General features: G+C 43.2%; 1 protein-coding gene across 1 annotated transcript in view; it reads left to right on the top strand.

Annotated features, from left to right (window-relative positions):
- The window catches only part of TBC1D22B (TBC1 domain family member 22B), a 74,218-nt gene that overhangs the window by 38,197 nt on the left and 10,093 nt on the right, over positions 1–25,928 (top strand). Inside the window, exons 9-12 of the mRNA XM_049891047.1 lie at positions 12,185–12,291; positions 13,016–13,091; positions 15,481–15,608; positions 15,912–16,007. Of these exons, the coding sequence (XP_049747004.1) occupies positions 12,185–12,291; positions 13,016–13,091; positions 15,481–15,608; positions 15,912–16,007 (407 nt within the window). The remainder of the gene's footprint in view (positions 1–12,184; positions 12,292–13,015; positions 13,092–15,480; positions 15,609–15,911; positions 16,008–25,928) is intronic.

Below are 25,928 nucleotides of genomic sequence, written 5' to 3' on the forward strand. Positions count from 1 at the left end.
TAGTGTGGGGCATCTGCCCTAGTGGAAGTATGGGATCCATGTGTCACCAGGGCATTGTTTGGCCTCTCTCATATCTCCTCTCCTACTTTTACCTATCACCACTATCCCTTTTATAAGTTAGTACCTAAGCTTGCTTCATGCATTGTCATGTTTGTTGTAAAATAGTTGGAAACAGAAGGTCTAGTGACTCCCCTGAGTGGATAGAGAAGTTGTCTCTAGCTAGTCTAGAGCTAGCCCCCAGCCAGCTTCTTTATCTACTGGAGCCACCTTCCCCTGTAGAAGTGAATTCTCTGTGGATAAACCAGCTGTGTTTGCATCTAGTGATGCCAGTGCTGGAGGGTCACCCATGGGGAGAGACAGTCTCTGGACTGTGATCCCTGAAACTGTGGTAGACACCTTAGAGACTCACCTCTAAGATCTTTTAGGCTTGGGTAGGTGTTATCCATCTAACTGAACATATTGAGATACATTTGATACCTAACTGACAGTGTGATCATCATGAAAATAAACTGCTTAACAGCACCATTTAAGTGATGCATATGAGGAAGTCGAGGTGGCAGTGGGTTTTGGTTGGTTGGTTTATGAGGAAATCATGTAGAAAAACTGAGCTCATTATTCATATAGCATGATGTGTCCTATTTTCAAAAGAAGAATGTGCCTGGCAATTTCCTTCAGTGCAAAATGAAATACCAAGTATCAAATAACTCTTTCCCCCTTTTTTGTGAAACAACACAGTAGAATTTTGTTTCAAGTTTTATTTAGGAGCATGATGGCAATGAAATTTTCAGATGGAAGTCCTTTGCAGACCTCTGATTTATGTATCCGGTTCCCTGTTTGACATTTCCACCTGAATATGTCATAGATGATCAGTTAGGATTAGCTTGACTGCATGCGACAGGGAACCCCAAATAATAGTATCTTCAGCAAGATTGAAAAGCTTATTTCTTATACATTAAAAGCCCAGAGGTAAGGAGTTCAGGGCTCTGTGCTCTGTGTCAGAGATGCAGGTGCTCTGTGTCAGAGATGTAGGCTTCTCTCTCTTGTTCATCATCCTCAGCATATGGTTTCCTTCTTGTGATCCAAGATAGCTGCTTATGCTCCAGCCATCACATCTACATTCCAGACAGTAAGGACAAGAAAAGAAAGGCATATCTTTTCCATTTAAGGACAGTTCCCAAAGCTGTCCCTAATACTTGGGTTTGGTTCTCTTTTGTCTGAACTTCAATGTGTATCTTAAGGCCACACCTGGCTGCAAGTGAAGGTGGAAAACAGTTTTTATTCTAGGTGGCCAGTACCCTTAGGGGTCTATCTTGGTCATCTAGTGCTGCTGTAACAGAAATACCACAAGTGGATGGCTTTAACAAGGCTAGAAGTCCAAGTTCAGAGTGTCAGCTCCAGCGGAAGTCTTTTTCTCTCTGTTGGCTCTAGAGGAAGGTCCTTGTCATCAGTCTTCCTCTGGATTAGGAGCTTCTCTGTGCAGGAACCCTGGGTCCAAAGGACACACTCTGCTCCCCATGTTGCTTTCTTGGTGGTATGAGGTCCCTAACTCTTATAAGATAAAAGGTGATGCAGGCCACACCTCAGGGAAACTCCCTTTACATTGGATCAGGAATGTGACCTGAGCAAGGGGGTTACATCCCACTCTAATCCTTTTTAACATAATCTAATCTTGCCTCATTATCCACAGGCAGAGATTAGGATTTATAACATAAGAAACATATCGATCACAAAATGGAGGACAATCACACAGTACTGGGAATCATGGCTTAGCCAAATCGATACACATATTTTTGGGGGATACAAGTCAATCCATGACAGAGTCTATCTTGGTTATCTAGGGCTGCTGTAGCAGAAATACCACAAGTGGATGGTTTCAACAAACAGAAGTTTATTCTCTCACAGTCTAGTAGGCTAGAAGTCCAAATTCAGGGCCTCGGCTCCAGGGGAAGGCTTTCTTTTCTCTGCCAGCCCAGGAGGAAGGACCTTGTCATCAGTCTTCCCCTGGACTAGGAGCTTCTTGGTGCAGAGATCTTGGGTCCAAAAGACATGCTCTTCTCCTGGCACTACTTTCTTGGTGGTATGAGGTCCCTTGTCTCTCTGCTCACTTCTCTCTTTTATATCTCAAACGAGATTGGTTTAAGATACAACCTAAACTTGTAGATTGAGTCCTGTCTCATTAATATAACTATGGCTAATTCTACCTCATTAACATCATAGAGATAGGATTTACAGCACATAGGAAAATCAGATCAAATGAAAAAATGGTGAAGAGTCACACAGTACAGGGAATCATGGACTAGCCCAGTTGACACATTTTTAGGGGACACAGTTCAATCCATGAAGGCCCTATCATCAAGGAGGAAGGGGGAAACAGTTATTAGTGGACAACCGCCAATCTTTGCTACCCCTGGATTCCTCATACTCAGTGTATCCAAAACCGACTCCTTTCCTCTCCACACCCAGCCACCCCTTTCTCTTAATTGGCAGCCTCTCCTGTCACTTACTCAGAAATGCTAAGAATTACTCGTGACTCCCTTCTCTCACTCCCCTGTATCTAGTCAGCTAGAAACCGCTGGTGATTTTATGTCCTAAATGTTTCTCGAGTCGGCTTCTTTCCGCCTGTGACTGCCATAGGTCAGGCCTGGGTTACTGAGGTGACCAAGCATGTTCTCCCATCTCTCATTTGTCTCTTTCAGGAGCATCCCATTACCTATGGGATAGAATGTCCAGGTTCTCTAACTTGGCGTGTCCTTGTCCTGCATCATCTCTTTATGCCCTGAGCTAATCCTTGTGCATCCTATAAGACTCCCCTTTCTCCTGGAAGCCTGTCCTGAGACTCCTTCCACCCCCACCACCCAGATAGTATTCTTTCCATAACCCTGTGCGTTTCTTTTGTAGCACTTTACGATATTATTGTTTGTATTTCCCTCTGGCCCTCAGCCAGCAGACTCTGACTCTTTGAGGCCAGTACTTCTATTTTTGTGTCCAAAATAGACATTCTACACATGTCTAGATGAATGACAAAATGAAAATCTCAGGATAATGTTGTAAGATATTCAGGAACTAAAACAGCCTTCCTGGGATTGGCCACTAGAGGGCAGTGAATTACAGTGTTCTGATACTATGCTGAGCCAGCCAAAAGTTCTATCTTTTCTAAGGAATGGAGATGGAGTACCACCATTCATTCATTCCTTCAATAAATATATATTGAGCACCTATGCTGTTTCAGGCATTTCTCTAGGTACTGGACATACGGCCATAATCAAAGCAGATAAAAATCCCTGCCTTCTCCTTCTAGGGAAACCCTGGTGGTATAGTGGTTAAGTGCCATGGCTGCTAATCAAAGGGTTGGCAGTTCAAATCCACCAGGCCCTCCTTGGAAATTCTATAGGGCAGTTCTACTCTGTCCTGTAGGGTCGCTATGAGTCGGAATCGACTCGACGGCAGTGGGTTTGGTTTTTGGTTTTCTCCTTCTAGGTATTTGTCCAACAAAAATGAAAGCATATATAGGCCCCAAAAGATTTGTAGAAGAATGTTCACAGCAATTTTATTCCTATAGACAAAAACTGGAACTATCTAAATATGCTTTAACAGGAAAACCGATCTTACAATGTACAGGAACAAACTGCTGATAGATGCAATAACATAGGAGAATCTCAAAAAAAAAAAATTATATTGAACAAAAGAAGCCAGATTTAAAAAAAAGTACATATTGTTTGATTCCATTTATATAGAGTTCAAAAATCAGCAAAACTGATCTATGGTGGTAGAAATCAGAACAGTGGTTGGCACTGGTGGGAGATTGCCTGGGAAGGGGCATGAGGAAGCCTTCCTAGGGTGATGGAAATGTTCTCTGTTCGGACTGGGGTGTTTTTGTTTTGGTTTGGTTTTATTTTGTCGTTGTTAAGAATATACACAGCAAAACATACACCAATTCAACAGTTTGTACATGTACAATTCAGTGACATTGATTACATCCTTTAAGTTGTGCAACCATTCTCACCGTCCTTTTCTGAGTTGTTCCTCCCTCATTAACATAAGCTCTGTGCCCCCTGAGGTTCCTGTCTTATCTTTCGAGTTGCTATTGTCAATTTGATTCCATACAGAGAGTTCTTAAAAGAACATAATGCTCAAGGCAGACATTTTTACTAGTTAAGCTAAACTATTGTTTGGTTTAAAGAAAACTTCAGGGGATATTTTTGGTATAAGGTTTAAAGATTATCTCAGGGTAATAGTTTCAGAGGTTTATCCACCCTCATGGCTCCAGAAAGTCAGGAGTCCACGAGAATTTGAAGTTCTATTCTGCATTTTCCCCATTTTGATCAGGATTCTTCTATAGAATCTTTGACCAAAAATGTTCAGTAATGGTAGCTGGGCACCATTGGACTGGGTTTTTTTTTTACATAGGTGTATACATGTGTCAGAACTTAGGGAACTATGTAGTTATGTGTAGTTTACTGTATGTAAATTACATCTTAAAAAAATCTCTTAGAGCTTAAATTCTGGTAGACAGAAACAGACAATATATTGACAAAAATAGCTAAAGTATTTGTTGGATTATGATAAGTTTTTGGAGGAATCAAAGCAGGAAAGGAAGACAGAGACATGATGTGTTGGCAGAGACGGGAAGGGGAGGCAGGTTGCCATTATAAACAGGGTAGTGAGCCAAGGCCTGAAGGTGGTGAGGGGATGAGCCATGCAGTTATTTTTGATAGTTAACACTGAGATTTTCAGAGAAAAGGAGTTATTGCTAAGTAACGGCACCACATACCGAGATCATAAACCCTGGGTTATTATGGATTATGCTCTCAGTTCCAGGCAGGCTTCATCGTTCTCCATCCCATGTCTGACTCTTTGCATGTGATACCTGCTCTACCAACCCTCTTCCCTGTCTGGGTAGATATGAGGCCAAAGATGAAACTAGACAAGCTTCCAGAGTAATGGTGGGTTTTCATTATTGTCCCAAGAGGATATTCCTTTTTTGCTCTTGTTTTTAATTTTATTGTGGTTAAATATATATAAGAAAAAAATTCACCATTCTAACTATTTTTAAGCATACAATTCAGTGACATTAATTGCATTTACCATGTTGTACAACCATCACCGCTATGCATTTCCAAAAGCTTTTCATCACCCCAAACAGAATTTTAATACCCATTAAGCAATAACTCCCCATTCCTCCCCTTCCCCCAGCTCCTGAAAACCACTAGTAAACTTCTGTCTAGTGCATTTGCCTATTCTAGATATTTCATATAAGTGAGATCATACAATATTTATCCTTTTGTGCCTGACTTACTCACTCAACATGATGTTTTCAAGGTTCGCTCATGTTGTAGCAGGTATCAGAGCCTCATTTTTTGTGGCTGAATAATACTCCGTTGTATGTATGCACTACATTTTGTTTACATATCCATTTATCTGCTGACAGACACTTGGCTATTGTGAATAACGCGTCAGTGAACATTGGTGTACAAGTATCTGTTTGAATCCCTGCTTTCAAGTCTTTGGAGTATATACCTAGGAGTGGAATTACTGGGCCATATGGTAATTCTGTCTTTAACTTTTTTGATAAACGACCAATCTGTTTTTCACAGCAATTCACCGTTTTACATTCTCACCCTTTTTTGCTTCTTTAAATGTAAACTTTATGTTGCCGCATACATTTAGAAAAGTGCACAGATCATACACGCACAGCCCAGTGAATTTCCCCACAATGAACACACCTGTAGCAGCAGCACCCATATCAAGACATGAAACATTTCCAGCACTCCAGAAGTTCCTTTGTGTTCCCTTCCAGTCCCTACCTCTGTTCCTTCCTCTTCCTACCCCCCAGCAAGGGTAACTACCTTCTTGAGTTCTAATGCCTAGATTAGTTTTGCCCGTTTCTAAACTTTATATAAATTAAATCATATAGTCAGGCTATTCCATTTTCTATTTTAATACTGTTGGTTTTGGGGGGAATTGGGAAGTGGGGTTGATGCTGAGTTCTTTAGTTCCCACCCAATTTGGGACTGTAACCCTTTCTTCAAGATGCCCCCTGACCCCATCTTCATAAATGAAGCAGCCTCATATCTGACAGACAGTTGAAGAATATTTGAGGCTCTTCCCAGCAACAGACATCTATGTGGAGACAGCTCAGCCAGAGTGCTGAGCTAAGCTGCTTCCTGCTGACACTGGAGAGCAGTGTGTGTGTGCGTGCATTCGGTGGAGTGTCCAGTGCTGGTTTTCCTGTCATTATAGAAGGCAAGTTCTCCAAGGGCAAGTTGTAGCTTGTCATCTCTGAGACTGTAAGACCTAGCCTGCTCTCTCCCTGGCAGTGAACAGGGTAGCTCTCTTTTTCTCTCTCTTATCTGACCCAGGAAGAAGTGAGAACTTGCAACAGAGCAGAAGTTGAGGTAGCCAACATGCTCCAGATGTTTGAGCCTACATGAGGAACCTCTCTTTGGTTGACATTGGCATTGGGTACCCTGGACTCCCCAGAGCCTGTTCACATCTACCATGCCTTGGTGACATGCTGCTTGTCTCTGTGGGTGGCCTTTGGGCAGGACCTAGAATAGGAAGTGTGCTGGGCCTTGCCCTACCCTTTCCCCCAAAACCTGAATACTTATATAATTTGAGCTTATATAATCTGGGGTCCTACAGCCAGTGCCAAGAGGCTGAGTTATCCAGCAGCCACTAATGTTTATTAAATAAAAGGAAAAGTAACACAGGAACCCAAGGAAAATCAGCAGTATTGTTGGTTTTTAAAATTTTAACTAGGGTATGGTGCCACACCATACACACCAACCACCCCCCGCCCCCCGGCTAAGTAGTGTACAACCAGAGTTCTTCTACAATTCCAGGTTAATGTTTACCTTTTAGTCACTTCTCTGACTGATGCGCACAGTGTCAGGAAGTGATCAGCTGCTCCTCTGTATCTTCAAAGCAGCACGTCTTCTCTGACACAGCCTGAAACATGGTCCTTGTCAGACAGAATCACCTCCCTGCAGCCTCTCCCTCCAGCAACCTCCGAATAAGTCTTTCTTCTGACCCTGTCCCTGGAGTGGCGACAGTCTCTTCTTCAGAGAGCAGCTGTCTTCATTCTCCTTTCTTTGTCGGGCAGATTGAGCTGAGTGGCCTCTCCACCCTCTCTAAATGTTTGTGACGGTGTTATTGCCTCAGCTGCTTCCACCAAGTGCTTGCCTGAAAATGCCAGATAAATAACACCCAACCATACGGTTATACAGCACTTGAGCCACTTAAACATTATTATACACAGGTGGTCAAATGAATTCCTTAATGCTTTTCTTAAAACTATTTTTCTGGATGAAATGTTTAAGTTCCTGTTTTATAAAGCTCTTTAGAGATATGGCCAAAAAGGTTTATTTTTTCCTTTTCTCAGTCAGTTTATTTGTACGATCAGAAAATATTATGCAAGGTATTCTGATGAGAGTCTGGCTTTAAAAAAAAAAGACATGAATGAGGTAACCTGGAGGCTTTGGAAAATAAAGACACTGTTCACAGTCTCATGCCTTGAATCCTCTCAGTCCTGCCAGTCAGGCTGAATTCTTCTGACCAAACAGATCATAAAACCTAGAAATTGCCCTGGGGTCACAGATGGTTCCCAGGAAACTCCTAGAGCAGTAAGCGGACAAGTTACTGTCATCAGTTGAAGCAAAGCCAGTCTTGCCAAAGCTGTCGGTAAGTTTTTGAGGTACAAATTTAGCTGATTCAGGCCCAGAACTCAGAGTTCTCAGGCTGGAACCGCCACTTAAGTCCATTTTATCAGCTAATAAATTGGCATGTTCTTGTCAAGCCCTAAGTGGGCGATCTGATTTTGATTTTTTTTTTTTTAATTGTGCTTTAGGTGAATTGATTTTTGTAAAAAGCTTTGGTTGTCCTCTTGTTGGATGCTTTGCCTTTTCAAATAGTCATAAAATATCCCTTAAAATCCCATTGCCTCTGGCCTGAATCCTGGCTGCCGTGAGCTCTGTAATGACAACTGAAGACTTGGCCGTCACTGAAGGCTGCACTGCTGGCCTGGTTTCCCATTCTGCCTTCAATTATCTGTTGAATTTCCTCGAGTGGGACATCTAATGATCCTTCGGAACAGATTGTTTACGCTGAATGAAGCCCTTCGGATAGCATTTGGTCTCCGCTTCCTCTGCTGCTCTTCGCTGGTGCCTTAGCTCACAGTTTTTGACTGAATGTGTGAATTTCTTCCTCCCAGCAGGCAGAAAAATAGAACTAAGCCCTCCCTCCTACTCTGAAATGCTGGTGAACCATCTCGCTGTCTGTGAAAGCAAAGGACTAACGGGCAGACCAGGTGTTAGGACAGAATGTGGGGAAATAACAGCCGCCCCTTACTTAAGGGCCCAAAATAGGGTTGAGCATCTTGTCTGTTGGTCTCTTTGCTCCCTGAACAGCTAAAGCTTTGGAATTGGTACAGTTACTGTGAGTGGCATCTTTATCAACAGCTCATGTTGCTAGTCAGATTTTCTGCTTTCTGAAAGATCTTCACACAGTACAGACCCATTTTCCTCCTCAAGACCGAAAGGTGGAAGTGGGAAGCTTTGAAAATTAACTTATTTTTAAGGTACATTTTGGGATGGTAGTTAGGGATTCGTTGTCATTTGGGATGGTGTTAAGATTAGGTTTGGCTGTGAATAATAGAGATCCAAATTAACAGCGGCTTAAACAAGAGTTTATTATTGTATAACAATAGTAATGGCGATAAGCAACATTTACATTGGGTTTATTTTGTGCCAGGTGGTGCTGTTAGGACTTTTCATATATTAACTCATTTAATCCTTATGGTATCCTATGACCTTGGTACTGATATTGCCACCTTAACATATGAGGAATCGAGGCACAGAAGGTAAAGTCATTTGCCCAAAGTCACGTAACTAGTGAGTGACAGAGCTTGGACGTGAGCGATACAATCTGGCTTTAGAATCTGTGCTCTTAACTGCATGCCTTTTGGTGTGACAAAACACACACACACATACACACAGATTGCCAGGGCTGATATGGCAGCTGTGGTCCACATTGTCCTCAGGGACACTCCAGCTCTTTCTACCTTTTAGCTTTGCCGTCTGTGGTTTCCATTCCCAGTTGCATTCCAGCTGCAGTGTTCTGGAATCAAAGAATGCCCAAGTTGAAAAACACTTTTCAAATTATTATGGAGGTCGGGATCATCATTTGATACTTGTGCATGATCAGAGAAGGCCTGGAGCCTTCCTTGTAGGTTTCACTTATTTTCCTACAACCCTATTCTCATAAAGGGGGAGCTGTTGCTTAGGACAAGTTAGTGTGAGCTGCCATGCTTACAAATAAGGATACAACAGTCTTCTATGTACACTGTTTTGCACTGCCGTTGGGAGTCAGTGAAGGCTGCTGAGGCTGGTCCTGGCATGTGGCCTAGAGGTGCCAGGTGAATTAGGTCCTCATGAACCTATGACCCAGAGCAATTCTCGTGTAGGGTTGAAGGGGAGAGTTCCTTGTGGCATTGCTAGTGGGAGTTGGAGGCAATCTGGGTATCCATCCCTGGGGGAATGGATGCGTGACCTATAGTAGAAGCACACTGTGGAGCAATAAGCTAAAGGCACGTACTGCAGCATGTAAGGGTCTCTGGAACATAATATAAAGCACAAAGAAAAAGGAAAATTCTGAACTGGGTCTTATAGCACAGTATCATTAGCTGAATCAGAGCCCTGGTGGCACAGTGGTTAAGAGCTCGGCTGTTAACCAAGAGATCCGCAGTTCAAATCCACCAGCCACTCCTTTGAAACCCTATGGGGCAGTTCTACTCTGTCCTACAGGATTGCTATGAGTTGGAATTGACTCGATGGCAATGGGTTATTAGCTGAAGTAATAATATATGTATGGCCACCTGAAGATACTATATAATAAATGTTTAAATTAGGAAAAAGGGAAATGATATTTCCTAGAAGGTCTTTTATGTGATTTCTCAAATGATCTTTATAAATAAATTCTTAGTTTCTACGACCTTGGTGTTGTTTACAAAATCTTCTATTCTTTTTTGGTTATAAAAGGCAGACATAGTCAATTATGGTTCTTTTTTTTCTGATTATAAAAATTATGCTTATTGTAGAAATTTTAAAAGGCCTAGTAGAGCTGAAAGAAAAGAAAAATGCTTTATCCCCACCACCTAGGGATAAGCAAGGTAAACCTTATCTTTCCTTTGTGCTTATATAAATACACATAAGTATTGTATGTACAGTAGTTACGATTATACCATAAATAATTGTGCACCTTTTTTCCTTTAACACCTACTGTACCCCAGGCAGTATTGTTGGAACCTTACATATATTAACTATGACTGTACTTTGAGCAGCACTTTTAGATTGTTCTCAGGGTCATAGCTTTTCTGACAAAGCACCCTACCCTCCCTAAAAGTTTTTTTTTTTTCTTTACACCTTTGGTGTCCATAAAAAAATGGCTCCTTACACAGGATAACCATCCAGGTCACACGTTGTCTCCAGGAGATTCGGTTATGCGTCTTTGTAATAATTCTTATAAATGGAAGGTCTGGATTCTGAATATGTTTTGTTAGATGCCTATGTCTCCCTGCAGTACAAGGGACTGCAGTGAGCATCCTGTGTTCAAAATAGGGCCTGTGGGCCTAAGGAGAAAAGCTGCCTTTGGTGCGGAACTCAAGGGCCTGAAGTTTTTCCATGTGTGGCCTCTGACAGGTGTACAGTGGCCTTGGGTTGGGGTAGCCTGTCTTCTTGGGCGAGGAGAGCCTTTCTTACTACATCTTCTTTTCTGTGGCAGGAAGGAAGAACAAGGGAAGAACTTCTCACTCCCGTTATTTAGTTTGGGGGTTTCCATGAGAAGCTAATAGATAGTCCTCTTTGAAAGATGTTCCATGGCTGACCAAGTTTGGAATGTGCTAGATAAACAGAGTCAAGTAGATTTATTTAATATAGAATTTATACAACTTTTCAGGTACTTTGTACCCCATAATCTTTTGTGAATCTCCAAGATGGGAATATATTATGCAGCCTTTCTCAACCGCTCTTGTCTATGGAACCTCTTTTTTTTATATTATTATTATCTGTCTTAGTTATCTAGTGCTACAATAACAGAAATACCACAAGTGGATGACTTTAACAAAGAGAAATTTATTCTTTCACAGTCTAGGAGGTTAGAAGTCTGAATTCAGGGTGCCAGCTCCAGGGGAAGGCGTCCTCTCTCTGTCAGCTCTGGGGGAAGGTTCCTTGTCATCAATCTTCCCCTGGTGGAGGAGGTCACAGGGACCCCAGGTCCAAAAGACGCACTATGCTTCCAGTACTTCTTTCTTGGTGGTATGAGGTCTGGATGTCTCTCTGCTAGGTTCTCTCTCATATTTCAAAAGAGGTTGATTTAAGACAAAAACTTAATCTTGTAGATTGAGTCCTGTCTCATTAACATAACTGCCTCTTATCCTGCCTTATTAACATCATAGAGGCAGATTTACAATGCATGAGAAAATCACATCAGATGACAAAATGGTGGACAGTCACATAATGCTGAGACCCATGGCCTAGCCAAGTTAATGCACATTCTGGGTGGACACAATTTAATTCATAACAGTATCCTCTAGGGTTGATGTTCTGCAGAACCCATCATGGGAACTCCCAACTTGGTAGAATTAAATCCTAGAAGCATCTACAGGTTTGGGTCTTCTTCATTTCCACATCTTCACTTCTGAGTGCTGAGGCCGTGAGTCTACCTTGTTAGAATTTGGGGATTTCTTCTTTAAAATGAACCACAGGGGCTGTCTGGTCCTAGCTCATCTCACTACATATAGCAGTGCTAGACAGCTCACTGAACTTCTGAAATCAAAGATTTTTCCAAACCATCACCAGAGAGCTAGGTTTAGGTCATTGAACATGAGGCCTGAATTATCTGTTTCTAAAATTGAATGGAGAAATGCAGAGAAAGGGAAAGAGATGTTGCATCCAACAGATTGATGTGAGAGTGGCCTGTTCAGTGTTGTAATGAAATCCTCACAAAATTCCCTGGGACACAGCCACCACCTGATGAAGGGAGGAGAGGGGGAGGCCATCGTTCCTTGGCATCAGGTTAGCCTGGTTCTCCCCTGGCCTTTTAAGGACTCCATTGAAGACACTAGACTCTATCTTTCTCTCTCCATTTTTTAGATAAGACCTCTGGACTTTCTTCACCTTTTGTTTTACAGAAGAGGATGTGGAGAACTTTGATGTCACCAACTTGTCTCAGGACATGCTGCGAAGCATTGAAGCTGACAGCTTTTGGTGCATGAGCAAGCTGCTAGATGGAATCCAGGTGAGCTTGTTCCTCCCTTGTGGGGATGTCGGGGGTCAGGGCCCCCCCCTTAGGCCTTTGGCTTCCTTATTACTCTTCTACATCACACACCTAACATGGCTGCTGCTCTTCCTTTTTGGTCTCTCCATCTCTTTTTCTTTAACTGGCTTTACAACTTTCACAAGGCATCATCGGTCTAGTGTCCCCTGGCATCTAAGGAAATCTCCATGTTGCCCTGGCTTTTTTTTCTTTCAGTTGTACTTTAGATGAAGTTTACAGAACAAACTAGTTTCTCATTAAACAATTAGGACACATATTGTTTTATGACATTTGTTAACAACCCCGCGACATGATACCACTCTCCCTTCTCAACCTCAGGTTCCCTTTTACCAGCTTTCCTTTTCCCTCCTGGCTTCTAGTCCTTGCTCCTGTGCTGGTGTGCCCCTTTAGTCTTGTCTTGTTTTATGTGTTGCCCTGGCTTTGATGTCATCAGAGCATACCCCTCCTTTCTGCTATGTACTTCAAGCCACATAGATTTACCTCCACAGTATGGAGCTCTGTTAGGCTTTTCCCCACACTCCAGCGTCCTGTAAATTACTACTTTGTTCCCCAAAACACTGTCATTGGCCATTGGCACTAGCTTTGGAAATACAGCTTATGTTTTTATATGTGTTTCAGGGAACTTGAGGGATGGGAGCACAACTGTTTGAAGCCCCTACTAACCCTGGCTCTGTATCATCTGCAGGATAACTACACCTTTGCACAACCAGGGATCCAGAAGAAGGTCAAGGCTCTGGAAGAACTTGTCAGCCGAATTGATGGTAGGTTCAGAGGAAGCAGAAGAGGAATTTTCTAGCAATAACGCCATACGGCTTCAACATGAAGTAGTTAATACTTGTGGGTTCTCTCCTAAGCCTCTCTCTTACCCATGACCCTTTCCAGTTTATTCACTGCTGTTGGCAGCACCATCATCCTTCGACATCTCAACAGGAAAGTGAGATGAGAAATCTGCTGTTATCTTGAATTCTTCTTCCCCTTTAGTTTTCTCTCTCCAAATCTTATCAGTTCTCCTTCAGCACCTCTCCTCAATTTCACCCAACTTCTCCATTTCTCTAGCCACAGCTCTGGTCCAGCCATTCCAAGATTTCTGCAACTTTCTCCTAGAACTCACTTCGGCCGTACTCTTTCCTTTTCCAAGCCATCTGTCACACAGCTGCTGGGCTCATCTTTCTAAAGCATCTGTCTAGTCACATCCCTCTCTCTTCTGAAACCTTCTGTGTCTTGGTTGCTTTTAGCATCAAGTCTGTAGTCTGACCTCGTTCTTGATGTGGTGATGTAACTCAGGACTCCTGGGCTTGACCAAGACAGGGCCCTCAAGTCTAGCTGATAGTCCAGCAGGACTTTGCACAGCTCCTGATGACCTGTTTGGAATGAGGAATTGAGATGTGGCTCTTCCTGAAACAGGATGTCTTTGAGGAATAGGAGCCATTGCAGTAATTCCTTGGTTCTAGCCTAGAATCATGGAATGTTAGAACTAAAAGGGAACTAGGGAAGCCCTACTATTGACTAAGGAAAAACCTGAGGTCCAAGGAGAAAAGTCAAAATCAAGTTTCCTGAAGAACACATAGAAACTAATAGCGAGGTCTTCTGTTAAGGTGTTTCTTTAGCCTCAGTTCACTTGTAGCAACTTTTTATGACTCTACCAGTTACCACATCAACTAATCAACTTCATTCCCTGGTTTTCTCAATCATGGATTTTCTCTTCCATCCAGTCATGCTTTTTGTTTTCCTATACAGAAGTTGCATGTTTTCTCTGTCCTTTCACAGGTTCTCTCTTCATGAAAACCTTTCCTGATTTTTCCCACTTGCTCCAGCTACCTTTTATGACTAAGGATTTCAGTTTCCCCAGCTGATTTGGTTATTCACAGTTCCTTTGCATATTTTGTACATGTGATGTTTTCTCCTCTGTATCTTATCACCCTGACCCAGCTGTCAGGCTCCCCCAATGGTGGGGCCTACATCCAGGTCCTTCGAGTCCCTCACCAGAGCCTGGTACAGGACGGGCTGCCTTCAGCAGGGCTTCTAAGCTGCTGACAGAGGCCAACAATCAGTTGGGTTCCAGAGAGCAGAGGCTGTGGTTTCTGCAACTTTCTGCCCTATCCTTGTTTTTTATGCCTTTACAAAGACCTGATAAATAAAGGCTTAGTTCTTTAGGATAGGTATTTTTTAATGCATGTCTGGATTGGTTTTTTTGTATTACTCATTGCAAAAATTTAAACAATTCAGAAAAATAAATAAATAAAAATCCTCCCTCTTCCTCAAATCCTTCTCCCCAGAAATAACCGCTGTTTACAGTTCTTCTTCCAAAAATTTTATTAGTATTTACCATGTGCCAGGTGCTGTTATAACCACATTACTTGTATTTTATTTTCTTGTTTTATTCTCCGACCCCCTGAGGGCTGAAAGGTTGTCTTCGTTTTATAGATTGGGAAGCTGAGGAGGATAATGATTTAAAAACAAACGAAAAATTATTAAACATTATTTGAAGAGCTGTAAAGCAGACTAGGGAACAGATTTGTTTTGGGTTGCTCCAGAGTACCACACTGTCATCAAGGGGTGGGAGTTAGGAGGTGGCTAGTTTCTGTTTCATAGGGAGAAGCCCTTTCTGGTGAATCACTGAATGTGTGAGTAGAAGGGGCTGTCCTCGTGTGGAGTCAGTGAGCCTCTTCCACTGTCACTGTTTAAGAACCTGCTGGCTGACCATCTGTCAAGGAAGCTGGAGAGGAATTCCTCACCAGTGGGAGGATGGCCAAGGAACCCTCCAAAGTGCTTTTCTATTCTGGTTCTTTCTCTGATGAGTAATAAGGTCAAGCAGACAAGTGACCCTTATGTCTTCTGCTTAATGGCCAAAACAGGCCTGTGAAGGAAGAGAGGCACCTAGAACATCACTGTGGGATGTTGAAATGATTCCAGTATCTGCTGAACTGAGCTAAAGGCTGTGTGTATGTTTACCATGCAGTGTTACTGTGAGATGTCGGACTCAAACAAAAAGGACAGTCAGAGGCCTGTCTGCCCCTCTGTGTCAGCTTCCGCAGGGGGAGGGGCTGATAAGAAGTAGAAACTGCCAATATTTGGCTCATGTGAATCTTTCAGGGTCTGGTGAATCGTTCAGGGCCTGATCCCTAGGACCAATGGCACTTCCTGTTTCAGAGCAGGTACATAATCACTTCAGGAGGTACGAGGTCGAATACCTACAGTTTGCCTTTCGTTGGATGAACAATCTGCTTATGCGGGAGCTTCCCCTTCGCTGCACCATCCGCCTGTGGGACACATACCAGGTATGAAGAGATCCCCCACCCTCCCTGTGCCATGCTGTCCCTGAGGTGCCTGGCACCCTGCCCTAGTATGGAGTATAGCTGTGAGAAGTCCTCCTACCTCCATTTCCTTCTTACTGCTCTGCCTACCTTAGCATCATGGGAAGGGCCTCTGCTGAAGGCTTTTCTGGCTCCCATTTGCCCAGCCACAAAAGGGGTATTGTGCTGCTTTCCCATCTTCTAGGAGGATTGGAATGAGAGGACCAGAGCCAGCTCCTTGTCAGGGCTTGGAGATCTAACTGTTCTTTCTTTTTTTTCCATTCCCAGTCTGAACCCGAAGGGTTCTCCCACTTCCATCTCTACGTGTGTGCAGCCTTCTTGATCAAGTGGAGGAAAGAGATCTTGGATGAGGAGGACTTTCAGGTGAGTGGCCAGGAGCTCAGCCTGGGCTGAGAATGAGTGTCAGGGTGGGAATGAGCCCATTCGTGGGGCTGTACGGACAGAAGGGCCCAGAGCAGGTACCTGGCTGGGAGGAGGTAAGGAGAAAGGGTGCTCTGAAGAGGTTGCCCCTCCCAGCTGGCAGGAAGCCACTGGGCCCAGAGTTCTTGTGGTACAAAAAGGGCCCAGAAGGGCTGTGGGACAGCTGGGCAGGGCTAGACCTTTTGTTCATTCATTAACAAGTATTCATTGACTGCCTGTCACGTGCTAGGCACTGTTGAAGGCATAGGACATGTCAGGAAGTGAAGCAGACAGAGCTGTGTTCTCATAGAGCTTACATTCTAGTTGGGGGGAGATACATAGTAAAGCATCGTAAATAAGTAATTAAAGAGAATGTTAGAAGGTGATAAGAGATGTACAAAACGAAAAAGTGGGAAAGGGTAAAAGGGATTATTAGGTGGTAGGGAAGGAACAGGTTACAATTTCAAATAAGATAGGGTAGGCTCACTGAGAAGGTGACCTTCTGGAAAAGCTTGAGGAAGGTGAGGGAGCCAGCCAGGTAGCCATCTGGGGAAAGAGTGTGTGGGCAGAGGGACAGCCAGTGCCAAGACCTTAGGGCAGCAGCGTACCTGGGCTATTCAGAGAACCGTGATGGAGGCCAATGTGGTCTGGAGCAGAGCAATTCAGGGGAAGAGTAGGAAGAGGTAAGATCAGAAGTCACAAAGGACCCAGACCGCCAAGGACTTTGTAGCCACTATAAGAACTTTGGCTTTTATGCCAAATGAAAAGGGAGACATGAGAGGATCTTGAGCAGAGGAGTGATGTGATCTGACTTATATTTTAAAAGGATCACTCTGGCTTCTATGTAGATGTGTGGTATGGGCAAAGGTGGAAGCAGGGAGGCCACCTAGGAGGCTATTGTAGTCCTCCAGATGAGAGAGGAGAGTGGCTTGGACCAGGGTGGTGGCAGTACAAGTATGAGAAGTGGTCATATTTTGAGTATATTTTAAATGTAAAGCCATCAGCGCTTCCTGACAAATTGAGTATAAAGAATGACAGAAAGGGATGAGTCAGGATGACTCTGCAGTTTATAGAGACGGCTGTAGGAGGGTCAGGTTCACCAGGGAAGATCAGGAGTCCGGTTTGGGGCAAGTTGAGTTTGAAATACCATTAGGCATCCAAATGGAGATGTAGAGTAGACAAATAAATCTTGAGTCTGGAATTCAAAAGAAAGAGGTCTGGACTGGACATATAAACCTAGGAGCCGTTGGCTAGATGGTACGTAAAGCCAGGAAACTGGAGATTTCCTAAAGAAGTGAGGGCAGACCGAAAATGAAGAGGAGTGGGGCCTGCACCCTGGCACACTCCTGCACTAACAGGTCAAAGAGAAGAGGTGGACAGAGCAGAGCAGACGGAGATGGACCGACCAGTGAGGGTACAGTATCCTGGAGGCCCTCGGTGGGGGCTTCAAAGAGTCCCTGTGCACTTCCCGTGAAGGAGACTTAAGAAGGATATGTGTTAGGTGTGAATGCCAGTCATCACTCCAGGAGACCCCCAAACTGGGGGAAATTGGCATTGAAGAGAGATTGCCAGACCCTACAGTCCACAGAGAGAAAGGCCTGAAGGTTGCTCGTGGTCATTATGTCTTGGGGGAGGAGGGAGCAAACTTTTGTTTTTCTGATTAGTACTTTTCTAAAGTGTTTGGGAGTTGGCGGTGGTGGCCGTTGTTTAATAGCCATATATTTCTCTTTTAAAAAGCAAGAGAAGATCGAGTGTTGTTCTAAGTTCCAACTAATAATGTACGTGTTTTCTCCACGCACTTCTCGCGCAGTTGCACTCTGTAATTGGTATTAGGTGGTTATGGTTTTAGAACAGAGGCCTAGTCAGCAAAGAGATGGAAAGACAGCCCCCAGCTTGCCCAGGTAAGGGCTTTGGAAGAAAAAGGAAAGACCAGATGGAGTTAGCTTCCATGAATAGGTGCTAGTTATGGTGTGAGGCTGCGGGCCACTGATTGGGAGCCTTGGCTTCTGGCAGCAAAGAGTGTATGTGACATCCCAGGATAAATGAGGAAGAGGGCCTGGGATGGCCATGTGCCCAGCTGAGCTATCAATTTCGATAATGTGGTTGAGGTGGAGCAGGATCCTGAAAGCAGGAAGTCTGATTTAGTGATAAAAAGTGCTTCCCAGAGTAGCGCGTGAGGTAGAGGTGATTCCTGGAATGGCTCTTAGCAATTCACAGTATCGACAGAGCAGAGGGCACTCTATGATTTTACAACTACGTTAGACCGAGAGATGTTTCCCTTTACTGGTTAGCACATCAGATTAGCTGACGGATTTGAGGTCTTTGTGCAGTAACCTAAAGAACACTGGGATTGTCGTCTGCTGCTGTGTTTAAAACCGTTGCCATCAGTGGATTCCAACTCATAACGACCCTATAGGACAGAATAGAACTGCCCCATAGGGTTTCCGAGGAGTGGCTGATGAATTTGAACTGCCAACCTTTTGGTTAGCAGCTAAGCTTTTAACCACTGTGCAATCAGGGCTCTGCTGCTGTTTACACCTCAGTTAATCTTACTCATGGAGGAGTCTGACCTCTTTCTTTAAACAAAATAGAATGGGCAATTAGACTGGATATCTGCAAAGTTCCTCCTCTAATTCCATGAACAATAGAAGAAACACTGTGCCTGGCTGTGCTGGAATAGACAGGGTCCTTTCGGAGACAGAAGCTCAGCTTGGGAGTAAGGGACAAGGCGCCAAGAACATTGTGTCAAATTGTGAGATATTGGACATGATTTCTGCAGAGAAGGAAGGCACGTTCATCCTAACAGCTAAAGGGCTGCTCGTAATTGAATCCCTGCAAAGGCAGCTCTGTAAATGAATTCGGGGATCCTGCAAAGCCAAATAGGCCCAGCCTGGGAGAGGTAAAAGCTGCGTTAAGTGGCTCGAAGAAAAACTAGGTGAAGTAGCTGCAGAAAGAGAAGTGGGTGTTGTGGCAGTTCATCAGACCAGCCATTTGTTACCCTTATAGAGCAGGAAAGAAGAGCCAGGCGTAAGGGGAGCCAATTGAGGGGATGTCAGCCACCCTCCTACCAAAGTTGGGGCCCATGCAGAGTAGTAGAGTGGTTAAGCCACAGTCTCTGGAGCTGCATTGCCTGGTGTTCAGTCCCAGTTCTGCCACTCTATCTTTGTGACTTTGAACAAGCAAGTTGGCCCTCTGTGTCTCAGTTTTCTTAACAGTAAAATGGGGATAACAGTGCCTACCTCCTAGGGCCTATTATGAGGATTACACAAATTAATACATGTGAACAGCTAGAACAGTACACTTACTGGCACGTAGTCCTCAACACATTGAGCTGATAATTATTACTACCTGCAGAGTACTCCCCAGCCTGGGAAGCAGTAAAAGTGAAGTCAGAGCTTTAGGAACCTAAGTCTCTAATTAAGTGTATTTTAACTTGAATAAACCATCCTAGGCTAATCCTAGGTAAAACTGCTGAGTTGGATGAATAAACTGGGCTGACAGGAGGCATCAGAGTACACAGGGGCAAAAGGCAGTGCCCTAGCTGTGGTGAAAGCTTCCAAAAGGCAGGGTACCTGCTTCTCCCTGGCTGAGCAGCCATCTGGGGTCACTGCCTGGGAGGGAGAGGGGACCAAGAACTCACAATGAGGCATCATTTATGAGGTTGTCTTCCTGAGACCTGAGCAAGAGACCTGAGGCATGGCTGTGGCAGAATGGCTGGCTTCCCCTGAGCCCATGGGTGGCTTGAAATGAGAGCTTTCCACAGAGCTGGGCCAAGGCTCTTTCATGATAGAAGGGCCCTCGGCAATTCAGTCCCTCAGTCTGGGCTGGTGTGGTAATAATAATGATGATAATAATATTAGGTTATATCATATGAAATGATTGTTTTTATAGGTCAAAATGGTTGAATACTGGCAATTTCTTAAGGTTCAATTGAATAATAGCTCCTTCTTAGCACCTTTAATATTCCAGGCACTATGCTAAATGTTTATCTGTGTGAATTCATTTAATCCTTGAAACAATCCTATGAGATAGGTCATGATTAGTAGCGCATTTTACAGATGGGGAAATTGAGCCACAGAAATTAAGTAACTAGGTGTCTTAGGCTGAGTTCTCTAGAGAAGCAAGACCAGTGAAGTATATATATATATACACAGAGAGAGAGAGAGAGAAAGATTTCAAAGAAATGGCTCACATAGTTGTGGAGGCTGGCAAGTCCCAAACCCATGGGTCAGACATCAGGCTGCTGGCTCACGTCCCAAGAACCAGAGATCAGAGGACGATGAGTCAGATGCGATATCCAGAGAGGGAACTTTGCCAGAACATCCATATATATTGGATGCAGGCCACACTCCCAAGGAAACTCCCCTTTCAACTGGTTGGCTGCTCGCATCAGATCACAAAATGGAGAATTCTTACATAGTGTCTGCCAAGCCACCAAGAGTCATGGCCTAGCCAACTTGGCGCATAACCTTAACCATCACACTAGGCCAAGGCCACACAGGGAGTGAGTGGTAGAGACCCAGAATCTGACCTTTGAATCACTGTGCTCAGCTGCCTCTCTACCTAGGGCTTCAGCTGGTTGCTTCCTGGAGCACTTGAGTCAAACTCACACCACAACTCCTTCTCTCAACACTTCCCTGTCCCCCACCACCCCTGTCCTCTCCTTGTTGACTGGTAGCAGGTTTTCTTCTCACAGAGTAAATGTTTCAGAGATAGTGGTTGTTTTAAAACTGAAAAAAAAAAAATTACTCCAAGGTCCTCCCTTTGATCTCCTCTTATTCTGGCTCCTGGATTTTTCTCCGTCCACTGCCAGAAGGACCTGTGACCTCCTTCCTGGTTCCCTTTCGTGCTCTCCCCCACGGAGAGCTTGAAACCACACCACACCACACATGTCTTTGTGAGCAGCAGAGGCTCTGTCACTGGAATTGACTGCAGCAGAGGGTTCCTGGAGACTAATGCAGGCGCATGGAGCAGAGCCTGGGGGTCTGGGCCTCTGTCTGGGAAATACGAGAGCCTCCTCCCTCATGCCCTGAGCGAGAGGTCAGGCTTCAAATGTGCACAAAGACTGGAGCAGTAGACTCAGGAGGGGCTGGGGAAAGGAGGGATTCCACTCAAACCAGATTTTTAAAAACTTTTTGTTCTTCTTTCTTCTTCTTCTTTTTTTAACTTTTTTATTTTGAAATAATTTTGCGCTTAAAGAAAAATTGTAAAAATAGTGCCGCGTTCACATGTATTCCCACCCATGTTCACTTAATGCTTGCATCTGACATAGCCATAGTACAGTTAATCTAACCAGGAAGTTGGCATTGATACAAATAATATTGTTTAATCTGCAGACCTTATTTTACCAGTATTACTGTTAGTGTCCTTTTTGGGCCAGGATCCAATGCAGCATCCCAATCTGGGGCAGTTCCTCAGTCTTTCTTCGTCTTTCACGACATAGAAAATTTTGAGAAACTTTCCAAGAGTATTGGTTAGTTATTTTACAGAGTGTCCCTCAATTTGGGTTTGTCGGCTATGTTTTCGTAATTAGATGGAAGTTCTGCATTTTGGGGAAGAGTACCACGGGGGGCTGTGCCCTTCCCAGCACATTGCATCAGGAGGTGAATGATGTTGGCGTGTCTCATTAGTGCTGACCTTGCACTTGGTTAAGGTGAGGTCTGCCAGGTTCCTCCACTGTAAAGTTACCATCTTCCCTTTTTTTTTGTAGGGAGAGACTTTGAGACTATATAAATACCCTGTTTCTCATCATTCTTTCACCCAGTGGTTTTTTTTTTTTTTATGTTTTTTTCTTTTTTACTTGTAATTTAGATGAAGGTTTACAGAGCAATTTAGTTTCTCAATGAACAAGTAATACACATATTGTTTTGTGACACTGGTTGCCAATCCCACAACATGTCAACACTCTCCTCTTCTTGACCTTGGATTTCCCATTTCCATTCATTCAGCTTTCCTGTACCCTCCTGCCTTCTCGTCCTTGCCCCTTGGATGGTGTGTCCATTTAGTCTCGTTTCGTTTTATGGGCCTGTCTAATCTTCTTTTTTTTTTTTTCTAATCTTTGGCTGAAGGGTGAACCTTGGGATTCACCCACTAATTTTAACATCCATTAATGATTCTTGCTTTGCAATAGTCATTACTATGGTGTTTGCCTAATGGTGATTTTCTATTTTCATCATGCCCCTACATTTATTAATTGGAATTCTACTGTAAAGAAGAGCTGTCCCTTCTCCCCCGTTTGTTTATATCAATATAAATTCATATTTGTTTTATTTTATGGGTTATCCAACATTATCATTATTTATTTTGCTGTCCAGATTGGCCTAGTTTTGGGAGCTCCTTCAAGTTAGCCCTTGTGTCTTTCTGACATGCCCCCACTCTACCGTTTTTTCTTTTTTTAATAATATTTTGTTTTCAGTAAAAGTTTACATAGCAAATTAGGTTCCTCTTCAACAACTTCTGTAGGGTGGCTATGAGTTGGAATCGACTCGATGGCAACAGGTTGGGTTTTGGTTTCAACAGCTTCTACACAAATTGTTCAGTTACATTCTTCACGATGTGTTAACATTTTCATTATTTCCAGCTGCTGGTTCTGTTTCCAGTAATCTAGTTTCCCTGTCCCCTTACCTTCTTATCTTTGCTTTAAAGTAATTGTTGATCATTTGATCTCATACAGATGATTTTTTAAAGAAGCACAGTACTCATGCCACCCTATCATTCTGAAGCACTTCCTTACTTTCTGGAACCACAGGTGTTCCAGGCTTATCTTGTATTTTTCTTGCCCCAGCCTTGGGATCCTTGAGTCCTGGCTAAATCAAGTTTTTGCCACTAAAATGTTCAAAAGTGTCATAATAGCTTTGAGATAAGATTGTAGGAAAGCATTCAGCTGATGTTCAAGAACAGGCAAAGGTGATGGTAATGGAAGTCAGGTCAATGGGGGTTGGTATTGACTGGGGAGATGCATGAGCCACGGGCACAGGAAGTGTTCTCTGTCTTGGTCTAGGTGGTGGTTTCATGGGTGGGTACATATGTAAAAAAGCCATTAAACTGACTCCCTTTAGTTAAAAGAACCTGAACCGTGTCAAATTGTGGGTACTCAGAAAAACATGACTGAAATTTGTAGAGAATAGAGTGAATAAACCATAGGAAGCCTGAAAACTATTTGGCTTATTGAGTGAAAAAAGTAAGACACAAAAGGACAAACACTGTATATGGTTCCACTTACATGAACCATCTAGAAAAAGGAAATGCATAGAGATTAAAGTAGATTAGTGGTGACCAGGGGCTAAGGGGAGAAAGGAATGGGGAGTTATGCTAAAAATAAATAATTCAGACAAATAATACTTATTCATTTATTATTTTTAAACTATTTGATTAGAACTTGATATATCTAGGAAAAGTGTGTGTCCCAGGTCAGAGAAAACAAGCACCTAAGCAAGTGCCTGGTCGCCCTACAATCTAAAAAGTCACCTCAGGAAAACAGCATCTGCGAGAGGGCCCAGAGGAACATGGGAGCCCACGGAGATGTTGGGACAGGTGCCAACAAGGCCTTCAGTTGGCTCAGAACTGATTTTGAGAAGCACCCTGCAAGGGACTGGAAAGGCTAATAATCATAATCAATGCTCCTTTAAATACAAAAAAAGGGAAATGGTAAGGGAGTCCATGGAATCAGCTGAAGACCCTAAACCCAATCCAAGTATCAGATGCCTTCAGAGAACTCTTTGCTTCTGTCTTTACAGAAGAAAACCTTGGAGAGATTCCTACTCTGAAGGTGCCTTTTGTAGGAGACAGGTCAAAGTTATTAAATGAAATAGTGCTAAGCCCGTGGGATGTTCGAGGCCTAAATACCAAACTAAATGTAAATAAATCCCGTGAACCAGATGGCAGCCACCCACCACTTCTGCAGGAACTCAGGGGCGGAATTTGTGGAACATTGCCCAAACGCAGGCTCTGTCTTTACAGACAGTTGGTGAATTGCCAGTTTGAATCCTGCTCATAAGAAGGGTTCCAAGGGAACCTGGGCACTAAAGACCTTCTACCCAAAGTAAGCTGGTATGAAAAAAGGCATAGTTTCTACATGTAAACAAAAGCAAGCCTTTGAAGGTAGCCCTGAGTGGTTTTCTCTTAGGGGAAAGCTTGCCTAATGCACTTAAACAAACCAAAAACCTAGTGTATCTAGGAAAAATGTGTGTCCCAGGTCAGAGAGAACAGGCACCTAAGCAAGTGCCTGGTCACCTTACAGTCTCCGACCCATAGTGACCCTGTAGGTCAGGGTAGAACTGCCCCATAGGATTTCCAGGGCTATAAATCTTTATGAAGCAGATTGCCACATCTTTTCTCCTGCAGAGCGACTGCTGGGTTCGAACAGCTGACTTTTCTGTTAGCAGCCGAGCAGTTAACCACTGTGCCACCAGGGCTCCTGCCTACGGCACTAGAGTGCTTTTAAGCAGGGAAAACCAATTAATAAAATTTTGATTTTCAAAGAGTTTATATCAAGGGACATATTTGCTTTATTTTGTTTTTATTGTGGAAAAAATATATATGTAACAAAACATTTGCCATTTCGATATTCTTCACCTACAGTTCAGTGACGTTAACTTATGTTTATCATGTTGTTCAGCCATCACCCATATCTGTTCCCAGGCTGTTCCATCACCCTTAACAGAAACAAGGACATGTTTTTGAAAAGGTGTATTGGGACCAGGGGAAATGTTTTGCTGCATCACTGATTCTCAAAACAGGGGAGTTTTTTTTTTTAAGTACATATTTGCCTAGGAAAATATTTTTATGTACTGAATACACTTTACATTCACAAAGAATGTTCCAATAGTACAAAGTGATTCTACCCACAGTGTCTTATTTAATAGAGTATATTTTATATGGCCATCTAAGTTCTTTGGCTGTTAATTATTACCTATCTTTGACAGTATTTGCCCTACATTGCCAAATAAAATTAATCAATTTTTCAAGATTTCCTTCAAACAGCCTTTTCTATGACTTTTTTTTTCCCCCTTCTATTTTATGGCCCACTTTTCTCCTCACTTTAGAGCTGACAGTCTACAGTATAGTGGTTATGAGCACAAACTCTTGAGCCAGAATGTCTGGGTTCAAATCCCAGTCTAACACTACTCTGTGACCTTGGACATGCTCTTTAGCCTCTACCTCAATTTCTACATCTGTAAAATGAAAGTAATAATACCTTCCTCATAGAATTGGTGTGAGGATTAAATGTGTTAATACAGAGTATTCATAAAACCTTTAGAGCCTTATCTGGCATGTCATAAGTGCTCAATAAATGATAGCTGCCACTGTAATCATCTTTTATCCTTGGTGATGTCTTTCTTCCTTCTCAGTTCTAACATTTTTTGTACATTCTGTAATGGGTTTTCCCCATACCTTTCCCTTATTGAAGTTTCTTTGCTTATTACCTACTATCCCTTCTCCTTTGTCTCCCTCCCCACCCCACATGCACCAAACCAAACCAAACCTGTTGCCATCGAGTCGTCTCCAACTCATAGCAACCCTGTAGGACAGCGTAGAACTGCCTCATAGGGTTTCCAAAGAGCAGCTGGTGGATTTGACCTGCTGACCTTTTGGTTAGCAGCCAAGCTCTTAACCACTGCGCCACCAGGACTCCCCCACATGCACACATGGCTGGAATTTCTTCTCTGTTAAATTCCATTTTCTTTTGGGATTTGTGGATTCTTAGTAAGTACCTGGACCAGGCCCTTTTCTGCTTATTTCAGCCATTTGCAGCTTTTCTTCAATGAAAAACCACTGCCTCATTTCTATTAATGGGAACCATTCACTGGCTTGCCCTTCCGAATTTTGAATCTCTGCACTTTGCCCTACAAACCGTCTTCTTCCAACTGCAGTATCTCATTTGAC

Source organism: Elephas maximus, chromosome 1 (genome assembly GCF_024166365.1).
Source record: "Elephas maximus indicus isolate mEleMax1 chromosome 1, mEleMax1 primary haplotype, whole genome shotgun sequence".
Classification (NCBI taxonomy): Eukaryota; Metazoa; Chordata; class Mammalia; order Proboscidea; family Elephantidae; genus Elephas; species Elephas maximus.